This window comes from Danio aesculapii, chromosome 23, assembly GCF_903798145.1.
Source record: "Danio aesculapii chromosome 23, fDanAes4.1, whole genome shotgun sequence".
Taxonomy (NCBI): Eukaryota; Metazoa; Chordata; class Actinopteri; order Cypriniformes; family Danionidae; genus Danio; species Danio aesculapii.
Genome location: NC_079457.1, coordinates 20,319,014 through 20,333,032, shown reverse-complemented (window position 1 = coordinate 20,333,032; position 14,019 = coordinate 20,319,014). Strand labels below are relative to the sequence as shown.

The 14,019-nt window shown below is 34.3% G+C and overlaps 1 protein-coding gene across 2 annotated transcripts in view; it reads left to right on the top strand.

Moving 5' to 3' along the window:
* Positions 1-14,019, top strand: part of arhgef25a (Rho guanine nucleotide exchange factor (GEF) 25a) — a 145,394-nt gene that overhangs the window by 114,066 nt on the left and 17,309 nt on the right. For both annotated transcript variants that reach the window (XM_056448838.1, XM_056448839.1), the window contains 4 exons: positions 7,517-7,606; positions 10,272-10,364; positions 12,741-12,791; positions 13,034-13,111. In XM_056448838.1, coding sequence (XP_056304813.1) covers positions 7,517-7,606; positions 10,272-10,364; positions 12,741-12,791; positions 13,034-13,111 — 312 coding nt within the window. The remainder of the gene's footprint in view (positions 1-7,516; positions 7,607-10,271; positions 10,365-12,740; positions 12,792-13,033; positions 13,112-14,019) is intronic.

Genomic DNA, 14,019 nt, shown 5'->3' with positions numbered 1-14,019 from the left:
TCAGTCCTACACTATGGACATACACGCATAAATAACTCACCAAGAAGAAACAGCACAATTCCCAGCACCCACAGGCGTAAAATTTGCAGATTTATAGCTGTGGAAGTACTTCACAGTGGCAGTAATTTGTTGCCACATGCTGTGATACAAGTTTTGGTGGTGAATCAAAGCGTTTCGCTTAAATGAAAAGCGCTGAGTTACTGTACGAATTGGCGTCTGTTAGCGTTTGCCCTTTTCTACTGTTTAATGAGTCTGAACCCTTTGGGTAATAACTTAAAAAGGCTTGAGGGGAATAAAGAAACGTATAACAAAATTCAAAAGGTTGAGGCAAACTATGAAACGAGTGTAGTGGGAAATCTGCTGGTAATGAGAAACAGTAATGCAGGGTGAGCGAGGGCCAGACTTGCTTTTTGTCCCCTCTTTCTTATTTTTTTCACATAAACAAGACTCCCCCCACTCTCTCTCAAGTTTCCTTTGCTCTCATTCCCTCTTTTAACTCATACAGTGCATAACAAAGATGTGAGGCACTCTAGTTATGTCAGAACTTTCCGACTTCCAGTTACTGATGTTTAATGCAGATAAATTAAGGCGATAGGTTGCAAAATCATTTAGCTGGTTTTAAACACACAGACTTATAAGGATATGTGATTCCACATACACAAAAAACTCCAAATCTGTATTTGTGATAGACTAGTTTTCTGTCTCCTGTCTGCTATATACTTTTTACAGTGGGTACGGAAAGTATTCAGACCCCCTTATGTTTTTCACTCTTTGTTATATTGCAGCCATTTGCTAAAATCATTTAAGTTAGCTTTTTCCTCATTAATATACACACAGCACACCATATTGACAGAAAAACATAGAATTGTTGACATTTTTGCAAATTTATTTAAAAAAACAAAAAAATTTAATATCACATGGTATTCAGACCCTTTGCTCAGTATTTAGAAGAAGCACCCTTTTGATCTAATACAGCCACGAGTCTTTTTTGGGAAAGATGCAACAGGTTTTACACCTGGATTGGGGGATCCTCTGCCATTCCTCCTCACAGATCCTCTCCAGTTCTGCCAGGTTGGAGGCTAAATGTTGGTGGACAGCCATTTTTAGGTCTCTCCAGAGATGTTCAATTGGGTTTAAGTCAGGGCTCTGGCTGGGACATTTAAGAACAGTCATTGAGTTGTTGTGAAGCCACTACTTCATTATTTTAGCTGTGTGCTTAGGGTCATTGTCTTGTTGGAAGGTAAACCTTCGGCACAGTCTGAGGTCCTTAGCACTGTGGAGAAGGTTTTTGTCCAGGATATCCCTGTACTTGGCTGCATGATTGCAACCAGTCGTCCTGTCCCTGCAGCTGTCACCACCATGCTTCACTGTTAAGTCTGTATTGGACAGGTAATGAGCAGTGCTTTCTACTTCTTAGAATTAAGGCCAAAGCAGTGGGTAGCATGATCGCCTCACAGCAAGAAGGTCACTGGTTCGAGCCTCGGCTGGGTCAGATGGCATTTCTGTGTGGAGTTTGCATGTTCTCCCTGTGTTCGCGTGGGTTTCCTCCACATGTGCAAAGACACGTGGCATAGGTGAATTGGGTAAGCTAAATAGTCTGTAGTGAATGTGAGATTGTATGAATGTTTCCCAGTGAATATGTGCTGAATAAGTTGATGGTTCATTCCGCTCTGACAACCCCAGATTAATAAAAGCAAGAAGCCGAAAAGAAAATAAATGAATGAAGTTCTATTTTGTTTCATCAGATCAGAGAATCTTATTTCTCACCATCTTGGAGTCCTTCATGCGGGCTTTCATGTATCTTGCACTGAGGCTTCTGTTGGGCCACTCTACCATAAATCCCTGACTGGTGGAGGGCTGCAGTTATGGTTGACTTTCTACAACTTTCTCCCATATTCGACTACATCTTTTGACCTCAGCCACAGCGATCTCTGGGTTCTTCTCTACCTCTCTCCCCAAGGTTCTTCTTCCCCAATATCTCAGTTTGGCCAGACAGCTAGCTCTAGAAAGAATTCTAATCACCCCAAGCGTCTTCCATTTCAGGATTATGGAGGCCACTGCGCTTCTAAGAACCTTAAGTGCAGCAGAATTTATTTTGCAACATTGGCCATATCTGTGCCCTGCCACAATTCTGTTTCTGAGCTCTTCAGGCAGTTCCTTTGACCTTATGATTCTCATTTGCTCTGACATGCATTATGAGCTGTAAGGTCTTATAGACAGGAGTGTGGCTTTCCTAATCAAGTCCAATCAGAGTTAAATATATGAGTATCACAGCACATGGTCTCAATACTTATGACCATATATTTCCACCAGATTTTCAGTTTTTCTTTTTTTTTTTTTAATAAATCTGCAAAATTGTCAACAGTTCTGTTTTTCGGTCAATACGGGTGCTGTGTGCATACTAATGAGGAAAAAAAGAACCTAAATGATTTTAGCAAATGGCTGCAATATAACAAAGAGTGAAAATTTTGAGGGGGTCTGAATACTTACCGTACCCACTGTATATATAATAAAAATTTAGTGATGATGGGTGAGTGAGTGATGATGAAACCAAAGAAAAATTGTAATAAACATAACTGTAATATTAATGTAGGTTACTGTAAATACAATTGCATGTATCCTTTTGTCCTGTCCTTTGAAATGATTTAAATAAAGTTACAAAACTATTAGAATGTATGTTCATATAGCTGCGTATATGGCAACATGACAAAAATGCTGATTAAAAAGAGTGCTGATTAACATTAGGGTCACATAGTCCATATGAAGCTCTTACATTCTGTTGTCAGAAACGCTCATGCTTTTGACGTCCGTTTCCAGGCAACGCAGTCTGTGTATATGAGTGTACGTGTGTGTGTGTGTGTGTGTGTGTGTGTGTGTGTGTGTGTGTGTGTGTGTGTGTGTGTGTGAGGTAATGTCCTGTTGTACTGTCCTGCTACCTGAATGCAGTGAGGGAGAATGAGGCTCTGATTACATTGAAGATAATTGGTCTGAATTATACATGGCCTTCTGCTCGCTCTCCTCCATCAGTGTTGTGTAATCTCTCTCTCTCTGTCACAGCACACTGCTCTCAAACTGCAGACAGACAAAAACTTTAACCACTACTACACTTACAACACTTACAGCAGCTTAAACATTTTCAATGAGTAACCACTGTCTTGATATACTGTAATGTATAGAATCAGAAAAGAATGATTTAGATAATCTACCTGTGTGTTCATATATATATTTACTGTATTTCTGCCATGGGCTTCATCACTTGTAAACAATTTATTTGACTAATAGGATTTGTGGGCATAAGATTGTTATTTAATGTGTGTACACTGTAAAAAATGGAAGATTCTACGCAATTCCTTCATGTTGTTCCAACACAAATTGATTAAGTAACTTATTGTTTTTACAAATTTAAGTGGATTGAACATCCAACAATGTATTTGTTTCCCACAAAACTCAATACTTCAGTTGATTAATCTAATTTTAAATAAGTATTTTGAAAAAGCAGCAAAAAAGATTTTTTGTATGGTAAAAATTGTCTACAAAAAGCAATTTTTAAGGGCGGCACTGTGGCTCAGTGGTTAGCACTGGTGCATCACAGCAAGAAGATCACTGGTTCCAGTCTCGGCTAAGCCAGTTGGCATTTCTGTGTGGAATTTGCATGTTCTCCCCGTGTTCGCATGGGCTTCCTCCGGCTACTTCGGTTTCCCCCACAGTCCAAAAACATGCAGTATAGATGAATTGGATAAACTAAATTGGTCATAGTGTATGAGTGTGTATGAGTGTGTTCCAGTGCAGCGTTGCGGCTGGAAGGGCATCCACGGTGTAAAACAAATGCTGGAATAGTTGGTGGTTCATTCCACTGTGGCAACTAAGGGACTAAGCTGAAGGAAAATCAGCGAATCAAAGACATTTTTTGACAAACTGTAAGGCACACTTACAAATGTTGCAATACCATTAGATTAATTGTCAGACTAAGTGGTGTCTGCAAGCAAATGATAATGGAGCTTTTCTCATACTTAATTGGAATGGCTCTTTGGAATCCAGCTGGTAATTTAAAGTGATTTTTTGAGGCTGTATGATGTCACTTCTTTTCATGTTTTTACAAATGTTCTACTGTCACATTAACAGTCTCGATAATGACCTCTCAAAAAAAGACTAGTTTCCTTTTCAAACTATTGATTTAAAATGAGTGGAAACAACACAATTCTTAAGTTTGTTTGGGACAACTTAATTCTTTTATGTTCAATCCACCTAAATTTGTAAAAATTATTTTGTTAACGTAATCGATTTGTGTTGGGACCACTTAAAGGAATTGTGTGGAGCCCAGCATTTTCTACAGTGCCGTATTCAAAGAAATATGAACTCTTTTTGTAAAATGTTTTGTCTAAAAAGTCTATTATTTAAAGGTTATTTATTTAAAATTATTTAAATGCCACTTTGTCTGATATTCTGTATCAGCATTTGCACATTTACTATGTGACTTAAAGCTATAGTTCACCCATAAATGAAAATTAGCTTTTCATTTACTCATGCTCAGAACATTGAAGATGAAATTCTTTCTTTAGTTGATTTTTTTTACTTAAGTGAAATATTAGCTAGTTATTTGTGTGTTCATAAACTGCAAGTGAATGTCCACCATCAAAAAACAAAACAAAAACACATACATACTGTAACGTGAAGCAGACGCTGACAACAGGGAGTGCAGATCCAAACGCAGGGTTTATTAAATGGAATGGTCAGGAAAGCAACAATCAACACAGAAGCAAACAGATGTATATGAGCAATCCAGAGTCGTGGTCAATAAACAAGCAGATGGTCAGTACAGACAGGCAGCAGGCAACGTAAACAAACAAAACAAAGCAAGGTTCAAAAACACGCAAGGAAAGGAAAACGTATTGCAATGTTCACTATACAGTTCAACAAGAATCAGCAACTTGTGTGAGAAACAGAGGGGTTTAAATAGTTCAAGTAATCAATGATCTGGAGTATCCGCTGTGTGTGTGTGTGTGTGTGTGTGTGTGTGTGCGTGTGTGCGTGTGTGCGTGTGTGCGTGTGTGCGTGTGTGCGTGTGTGCATGTGTGCGTGTGTGTGTGTGTGTGTGTCCAAATGACTGTCAGCTGTGGCAGGAGTGATTTGGGCAAAGACATCTGGGATATGTAGTTCAGTAGGAAGTGATTTCCAATGGAGAAAACACTGCTCATTATTACAACAGAGAACACACTGCTGGAGATCACAAGTCAGAATTATTAGCCCCCCTGTTTTCCCCAATTTCTGTTTAATGGAAACAGGATTTTTTCTAACACATTTCTAAACATAATAGTTTTAATACCTCATTTCTAATAACTGATTTATATTATCTTTGCCATGATGACAGTAAATAATATTTTACTTCATATTTTTCAAGACACTTCTATACAGTTCAAAGTGACATTTAAAGGCTTAACTAGGTTAATTAGGTTAACTAGGCAGGTTAGGGTAATTAGGCAAGTTATTGTAAAACGATGGTTTGTTCTGTAGACTGTCGAAAAAGGGGCTAATAATTCTGACCTTAAAATGGTTTAAAAAAAAAATAAAAAACTGCTTTTATTCTAGCCAAAATAAAACAAATAAGACTTTCTCCAGAAGAAAAAATATTATCAGACAAACTGTGAAAATTCCCTTGCTCTGTTGAACATCATTCAGGAAATATTAAAAAAAGAAAAGAAAAAAACTCAAATGGAGGCTAATAATTCTGACTTCAACTGTATTTTATTTTATTTCTTCAACAGAAATAAAACTTATCTTAATTACTTATCTTCCGATTTAGATTGTTCAATTCAATTCAATTCAATTCAATTCAATTCAATTCAATTCAATTCAATTCAATTCAATTCATGTTTATTTATATAGCACTTTTCACTTTGTAGATTGTGTCAAAGCAGCTTAACATAATTCTAGTAAAGTCCAGATTTCAGAGTTGAAGTTGGGTTAAGATTAGTTCAGTGTGGTTTAAGTTTCACTGCTGAAAGTTCAAACACTTTATAGAAAATCCACCTAAGCACAGCTCCACAAGTCTGGATCCAAGCAAGCCAGTGGTGACGAAAATGAAGGGATAAAAAAACCTTGAGAGAAACTGGGCTCATAAATACAAACCACCAACAATCATCATTTCAGCTAATAAACTTTGTCATCTTTAAATATGTTCTACTTAGGAAAGGAACAGTCCCCTACTGTACATATTGATTGGGCTGATGGTTAGCAAATAATTGGCAAATTTTAATTTTTTAACTGTCTGCTCTACCAAATGACTGACCATATTGTGACTGTTTTTAGAGAATGACTGTTTTAAATAATGATTAATACTACACAGCATTGTTGGTTTACAAAAAATCAAACAAACATAATCCTGTTGCACTGTTGCACTTGAATTTTGGTTTTATTGTAAAAAAAAAAACAAGAAAATGTGTTAAATGAGAATCTGAAATATTTCATACTTCATAAAAATATGATTTAGTATTCAAATATGTTTTATTTAGAATATTTCTAAAATAAATTGCTTACACTTCATACTTTCAAAATTCTCATTACACTCTGAAAACGTTGAGTTATTTATTAACCCAATGGTTGAATTAAAAATATTGGGTGCTTTGTTGCGTTATTTTTAACCTTTATTTGATTATTTACTAATAACTCAACCAGTTGGGTTAAATATTTGTTGCTTTGTTGGGTTAATTTTGACCTTTATTGGGTTACTTATTTAATAACTCAACCAGTTGGGTTAAAAATGTTGAATTTCAGCAGTTAACTGACACAGAACAGCTGTATTATTATGCGTATGTAATGTTGTTTTTGTGTTGTAAAGTTTATTTAAGCTCTAACGCAGTTATGTTTTTTTTTTTTATCAAATTACCTCTCCGTGTCGTGTGTTTTATATCCGTTTCTCCAGCACTCTTAATTGTTGATGATACAAACACGCACTTCATAGCCGATCTATATTAAACGGATAAAAACGCTCAAGTGTCTGGAACTTAAAATGTAATAGAAATAAAGCATTTTCAATATAAAAAAAACTGTATGTAATTTATTTACACAGCCATAATTATCAAATTAATAGTAATACTAGTAATAGTAGCAATAGTTTTACCAGAATGAAAAAAATTACATGTAATCAAAATAACCCAATGCATCGGTTTAAATTTTATAACCCAATACATTGGGTAAAATTTTATAACTGGGTTAAAATAACCCATAGTTGTGAAGGTGATATAATAACTTATAGGTGGGTCATATGTTGGGGTATTTTTAACCCAAGTATTTTAACTGAGTAGTATATGTATTAATTCCGGTACTTTTACCAGAATGAATGCATTTTAATGCATTGATTGTGTTAACTAGCGACATTAGGAGTTAAGAAATGCGATCCAAAAAAAACATATTCTTTTTTGGGAAGTTAAAGGGTTAAGAGAATATTTGGTAGCTCCTGTATATCTACTAAACTGGGATAATTCACTAATACACTATTCTCTGTTTACACAATCTGCAGGAAAGACGGCTTCACATGTATGTGGTGTATTGCCAGAACAAACCTAAATCTGAGCACATCGTATCAGAATACATCGAGACCTACTTTGAGGTAAGTGCATGTCAAGGGCAAGCAGAAGATTATTGGAGTTCTCAAAGACGCACAGGTTACGCCTGAGGGACTGTTTTGGTCCATCTGTGTAAATATCTCAAGGCAGACTCCCTCTCCTTTTGCACTATGTGTGTGCATGTGTGTGTGTGTGTGTGTGTGTGTGTGTGTGTGTGTGTGTGTGTGTGTGTAATGATCACTCAATGGACATGAAGGCCCTGACTGACCTATCAATTCTTGGAACAGATAAATCAGGAAGATGCTTGATCGAAAAGTTTGACGCTTAATGGATTCTCAGTGCTCTGCCAAAACATTTGAAGGTTTGATAGCTGGCATTACTTTAGGTTTTATAGACTGAGATTGCAGGGTACTATGGGGTAATGGCTCAAGGAGAGTGTTTAGCTATGTTTGAAGTGGAAAACCAGAAGGTCAAAAGATTAATGCATATTGCGCAGTATACTACCTATTTTTTGTGCATGTCCAGGGTTTAAAACTAACATTAACGCAACGGTGCAACTTTCTTACTGACAATGAAGCCAGTTCTTTTTTTTTTCTATACCTCCATTGCTGGAGAAAGTTGCTGATTTACAGTGGAGGATTCTTCATTCAGCTGTGGCTGTCAATGCTTTGGTTTCTGTGTTGAACTCTGATTTTAGTCATGATTGTAGCCTTCGTGAGACTGTCTTTCATTGTTTTATGGATTGCTGTCATGTTTTGTCATTCTTTTCATGGTTTGAGTGTTTTTTCAGTTTATTTGGTGTAGTTTGTTCATTTTGGGGTATTCACAGAAAAAAGAGAGAACAATTGTCAATTGTTCAATGTTATTTTGGGAAGAGCAAGGGCGTCACGGTGGCGCAGTGGGTAGTACAATCACCTCACAGCAGGAAGGTCGCTGGTTCTCCGTGTTCGTGTAGGTTTCCTCCGGGTGCTCCTGTATCCCCCACAGTCCAAAGACAAGCAGTACAGGTGAATTGAATAAGCTAAATTGGCAATAGTATATTTGTGTGAATGCAAGAGTGTATGGGTGTTTCCCAGTGTTGGGTTGCAGCTGGAAGGGCATCCGCTGTGTAAAACATATGCTTTATAAGTTGGCTTAAGGGACTAAGTTGAAAAGAAAATGAATGAATGAATGAATGAATGAATGAATGAATGAATGAATGAATGAATGAATGAATGAAGAGCAAAGATGCTGTGTATGAGGAGACGAAACAAGATAGATGTCTCCTCAGATGTTGATGTTGTTTGTATTTTTATAAGAATGTTGAAAGCTTGTTTAAAATAGATTTGACATATTACAGTTTAGTACAGTTTATCTTGAAAAATGTTCCGATATATGGTGCTATAAAGATGTGCTTTGTTCTGTTGAAGAAAATCATTTAATATTCAACAATTCGTTCGGGATTATTTTGTGGATTTTTTTGTAGTTTGATATGTAATCGCAGAATTGTAAAAAAGTATTTGCAAAATCTCTTCTTCTTCTTCTTCTTCTTCTTCTTCTTCTTCTTCTTCTTCATCATCATTGTCTTCTTTCTTTTTTCTTCTTCTTTTTCTTTTTCTTTTTCTCATTCTTTCCTTTTTTCTTTTTCTTTTTTCTCCTTTTTCTTTTACTTTTTCTTTTTTTATTTTCTTTTTTTATTTTTTATTTCTTTTTCTTTTTCTCATTCTTTCCTTCTTTTTTCTTTTTCTTTCTTTTTTCTTTTCTCCTTTTTCTTTCTTTTTTCTTCTTTTTCTTTTACTTTTTCTTTTTTTATTTTCTTTTTTTATTTTTTATTTCTTTTTCTTTTTCTCATTCTTTCCTTCTTTTTTCTTTTTCTTTCTTTTTTCTTTTCTCCTTTTTCTTTCTTTTTTCTTCTTTTTCTTCTTTTTTTCTTTTTCTTGTTTTCTTTTTTATTTCTTATTTTTCTTTTTCTCATTCTTTCCTTCTTTTTTCTTTTTCTTTCTTTTTCTTCTTTTCTTTTATCTTTCTTTTTTCTTCTTTTTCTTTTCTTTTTGATTTCTTTATTTTTTCTTCTAATAATGATAATGATAATGATAATGAAAATGATAATAATAAATGAAAATATAAATTAAAATAAATTTCACTGTAATATTACAGAACTGTAAAATGTTTCATTTATATAAATAATAAATGTAATATATCTGTAATACTTTAATTTATATAGTAGTGGTAGTAGTAGTGGTGGTGATGTTGGTGATCATTATTATTATAGTTTTTTAAGTTATATTCAGTGTTAAAATTACAACAACTTAAGGTTGAAATGTCCATGAAAATGAAATTTTTAAAATAAAATATTTGTCTTTGTTTCAACAGTTTCCTTAAACAATTATCATTACAAACTTGGGAAGATATTTGGTGCTGCATTTTTTAAATGTACTTTATAACCTTGAATATAACCTCATCCTAAACAGTGAAGTGAATCCATATCGTTTCTTGTTGTATTAATTATATATTGTATAAAGAAACCTATAAATACTGTGTATTAATTTATTTATACATATATAAGTAATAAATTAAAGTAATAAGCTATTTGTTTAGTTATTTGAAGCTTATGAGTTAAACACACGTTTTGGCAGTCAGCATGGGTAGTGTTGTAGTCGCTGTTCAGACTTTCTCTGTGCATAAAGGAATCAGTCAGTCAGGCTCACATTAGTGTGTGTTTGTGTGCAGGAGCTCAAACAGCAGCTGGGTCACAGACTGCAGCTCAATGACCTGCTCATCAAACCAGTGCAGAGGATCATGAAGTACCAGCTGTTGCTGAAGGTGAACCAGAGTGCAAAACACAGACCAATACAAACACACTTCACACGCACACACACACACAAATACACACACATTCTTCAGCGCTTGTTCTGTCAGGAGACCTGTGGAGCGTGTCTAATCAATTCCACATTCATAAGTAAAACTTAAATATCAAATGATCATCAAAATACTCAGGGAACTTTGTTTGATTTGAAGATTTGACAAAGATGGCACACACGGTTCTGTAGTTCTTGTTCTATTTTTAATATTCAATCAAACAGGAAAGATATACGTTTATTAAGTTTCTGTTTTAGATATGCACCAAGGATGCATTTGTTTGATCAAAACAAATTAAATACTGTTAAATATTATTATACTTTCAAATAAAGGTTGTCTATTTTAATGTTTTGTAAAATGTGTTCAGGAATTATTTGCTGCCACTACTCCAGTGTTCTCAGTGTAACTTCATCCAAACCATTTTAATTAAACAAACCAAATCATTTTAAGCTATTTTAATATGAAATTAATGTTGAATAATTATTATTAATGTTAAAAAAACATTTAAGCAGTTTCTTCAGGTTTTGTGTAACAAGTTGAAAGAAACACAACTTATTTTAAATATAAATTATTATATTGCTACAATATTAACATGCTTGTCATCAGTCACTTTTAAACCTTTAAAAAGACAGTATATAGAGTTGAAAACTAAATAATTAGCCTTCCTGTGAACTTTTATTTATTTATTTTTTCAAGTATTTCCCAAGGGATGTTTAACAAAGCCATGGAGTTTTTCTTCTGGAAAAGTCTTATTTCTTTTAGTTTAGCTGGATAAAAGAAAATAAATAAATAAAATTTTTAATAAAATTTATCATTGACTAAGGAGCAAACCACTGTGGTCCAATGACTTATCCAATTGATCTAACTAGTTAACCTAATTAACCAAGTCATTAAATTGCATTTTAAGCTGAATACAATTATCTTACAGTATAACAAGTAAAATAAGATGTACTGTCATCATATCCAAGACAAAAGAAATTAGTTATTAAAACTAATGTTGAAAAATGTGTTGAAAAATATCTTCTGTTAAACAGCACTTGGGAAATATTTAGAAATGTATTAAAATTGGCTAATAATTTTGTCTTCAACTGTATACTAAACATGCATATGTTTTTACATCCTGCCCTGATTGACAGTCACTTTAAGATTTTATAATATATTCTCAAATTTGTTTGATGATGCCTTTGATATTAAAATTTGTGAAGGAATAATAAATGTTCTCATCTGCATTGTTCCCTATATATGTTTCAACCTAATTGAAGCGCAAAAGGATTATGAAGTACAATAGATAACACAATGAAGTTTTAATAGTAAATGTTAGTTAATGGATTAAAATAAACAGTAATGAAAAGCCAGTTTTATTTCAGTTAATATGTTATATTAGTTAAAAAAACAACTTTGATCAGTTTTGTGATTAGTTTTGATTAGCTATTAACTAAAACTTTTTAACCAGATACCACTATGATTTTAACATGTTATGAGGCATTAACTAAGAAATTAACACCATCAAAAAATAATAAAAGCTTTTGTGTTTTCATGGTGAGTTTAGTTAAATTAACTAATGCTAACTGTTGGAGCCTTATTGCACAGTAATGTTGTACAGTAGCCCTATAAATAGTTACAAAATTTTCAAACAATATTTCAGCATGTAGAAGGCCGGATTAACATGTGAAAATATTGTTTACTGTGATGAACAACCACTGCAAAAACAATCTAAATTATTTTTGAAAAAGCACTCTAAAAGTTTAAATGATAAATAATTATTCACATATTTTATGTTTTGTTATTTTTCCCACCTCTTTTTCCCTTTGTGATAATTGCGCAGAATTTTAATATTGTGCATGGTTAATATCATGGTATATTGAATAATTAAATGAATGATTTAGTTTTTCTAAAATGTGAAAAAATTTAACCAAAACAACAAAGACATTTTGGTCCTTTAAGGCAGTGTTTCCCAACCCTGTTCCTGGAGGCACACCAACAGAACATATTTTGGATGTCTCCCTTATCTCACCCATTCACTTCAGGTTTTGGAGTCTCTTCTAATCTTCTGGTGAGTTGATTCAGGTGTGTTGGATTAGGGAGAGCTTGAAAATGTGTACTGTTGGTGTGCCTTCAGGAGCAGGGTTGGGAAACACTGCTTTAAGTCATAGTTCACCCAAAACTAAAACTCTGTCATTATTTATCATCTTTCACTTGTTCCAAGCCTAATTTTGGGTGAACTAGCCTTCAGTTTTCACCAATCCTGTAGTTCCTGCACTTTGCCTTTGGACAGTAGATTAGTACAGACTCTGATACAGAAATAGAACTTTAGATCTCACGCTGTGTGTCTCGCGACAGGACTTCCTCAAGTACTACACAAAGGCTGGGATGGACACAGAAGAGCTAGAGGTATGAGTCACGCAGACACTAATCATTATGCAAGTTTTTATTTCTCAAGACCAGAAACATATAATCCCACTTAGGAACATTTTGTGATCTCTTCTCTCTGTGTTTTTTTCCCTTTGGTGAAATCAGTAAAACTGTATTTACTCATAGGCTTTAGTATGAAGCCGAGGTCAGTTTCCACACGTCTCTCTCTCTCTCTCTCTCTCTTATATTTTTCTCTGTGTCTGTTGTTCTCACTGGAACAGAAAGCAGTGGAGGTGATGTGTTTTGTTCCGAAGCGCTGCAATGACATGATGAACGTGGGTCGGCTGCAGGGCTTTGAGGTAGGGCGCCAGACTCAGGCTTTGGTTTAAAGCTGTCGCCCTGTGGAAATACTGCTAGCAACTCTGATCCTCTAAAGCAGGGGTTTTAAACTTGAGTCTGAAAAAAAACTAAATTAATGCTTTGAGCTTAAGAAAAGCACATCACAAATAAAATGTATTATTATTATTATTAAAAAAATGTATTGAAAAAAGTAAACTATTTTAAGTGTGTGTGCATTGACTTGATCAAAAGTGACAGAAAAGTCAGAAAAGTTTTTTATATTGATACGAAAAATTATCTGGGGTGCGTTTTCCATCTTTAGCCAACTAATGTTGCAAGTTCCATCATTACAAACATAATTCATTGGTTTGGCGTTTCACAAATCCATCGTTCCAACAAACATTCGCAAACTGCATCGCAAACTTGTACGCTTGCAACTACACCTCTAGAGCTGTAGTTAGAAGCATAGTTCCTGGCTGTGCTCTATTCCCAGTTACCCCCCTATACCCCCTTTAAAAAGCATTAAAGTCATCACTCTTAGGTGTAATTTGCTTTCAAAGTATTTTTACAGTTCAGTTTTAGCAATCTTCATGTTTACATTTTTGGCCCTATATGTGCCATTTACTTATATTTCAATTAATATGGAAAACGAGTTCATGTTTTTACCAAAACTAATATTGCATTTTTTTTAAATGAGTGTTTGTGTAAAGAATTGTCACAGTTTCCATTAAAATATCATGGAGCGGGTCTGTTTTTAACATTTGTAATGTTTCTTGAGCCCAAATAAGCATGTTAGAATCATTGCTGAAGGATCATGTGACACTGAATGCTGAAATTTAGCTTTTGCAAGAAAATGCTGTATATTTGATTACATTAATGGTATCACTTTATTTTGATGGTCCCTTTAATGCATTTTGTTGAATTTAAG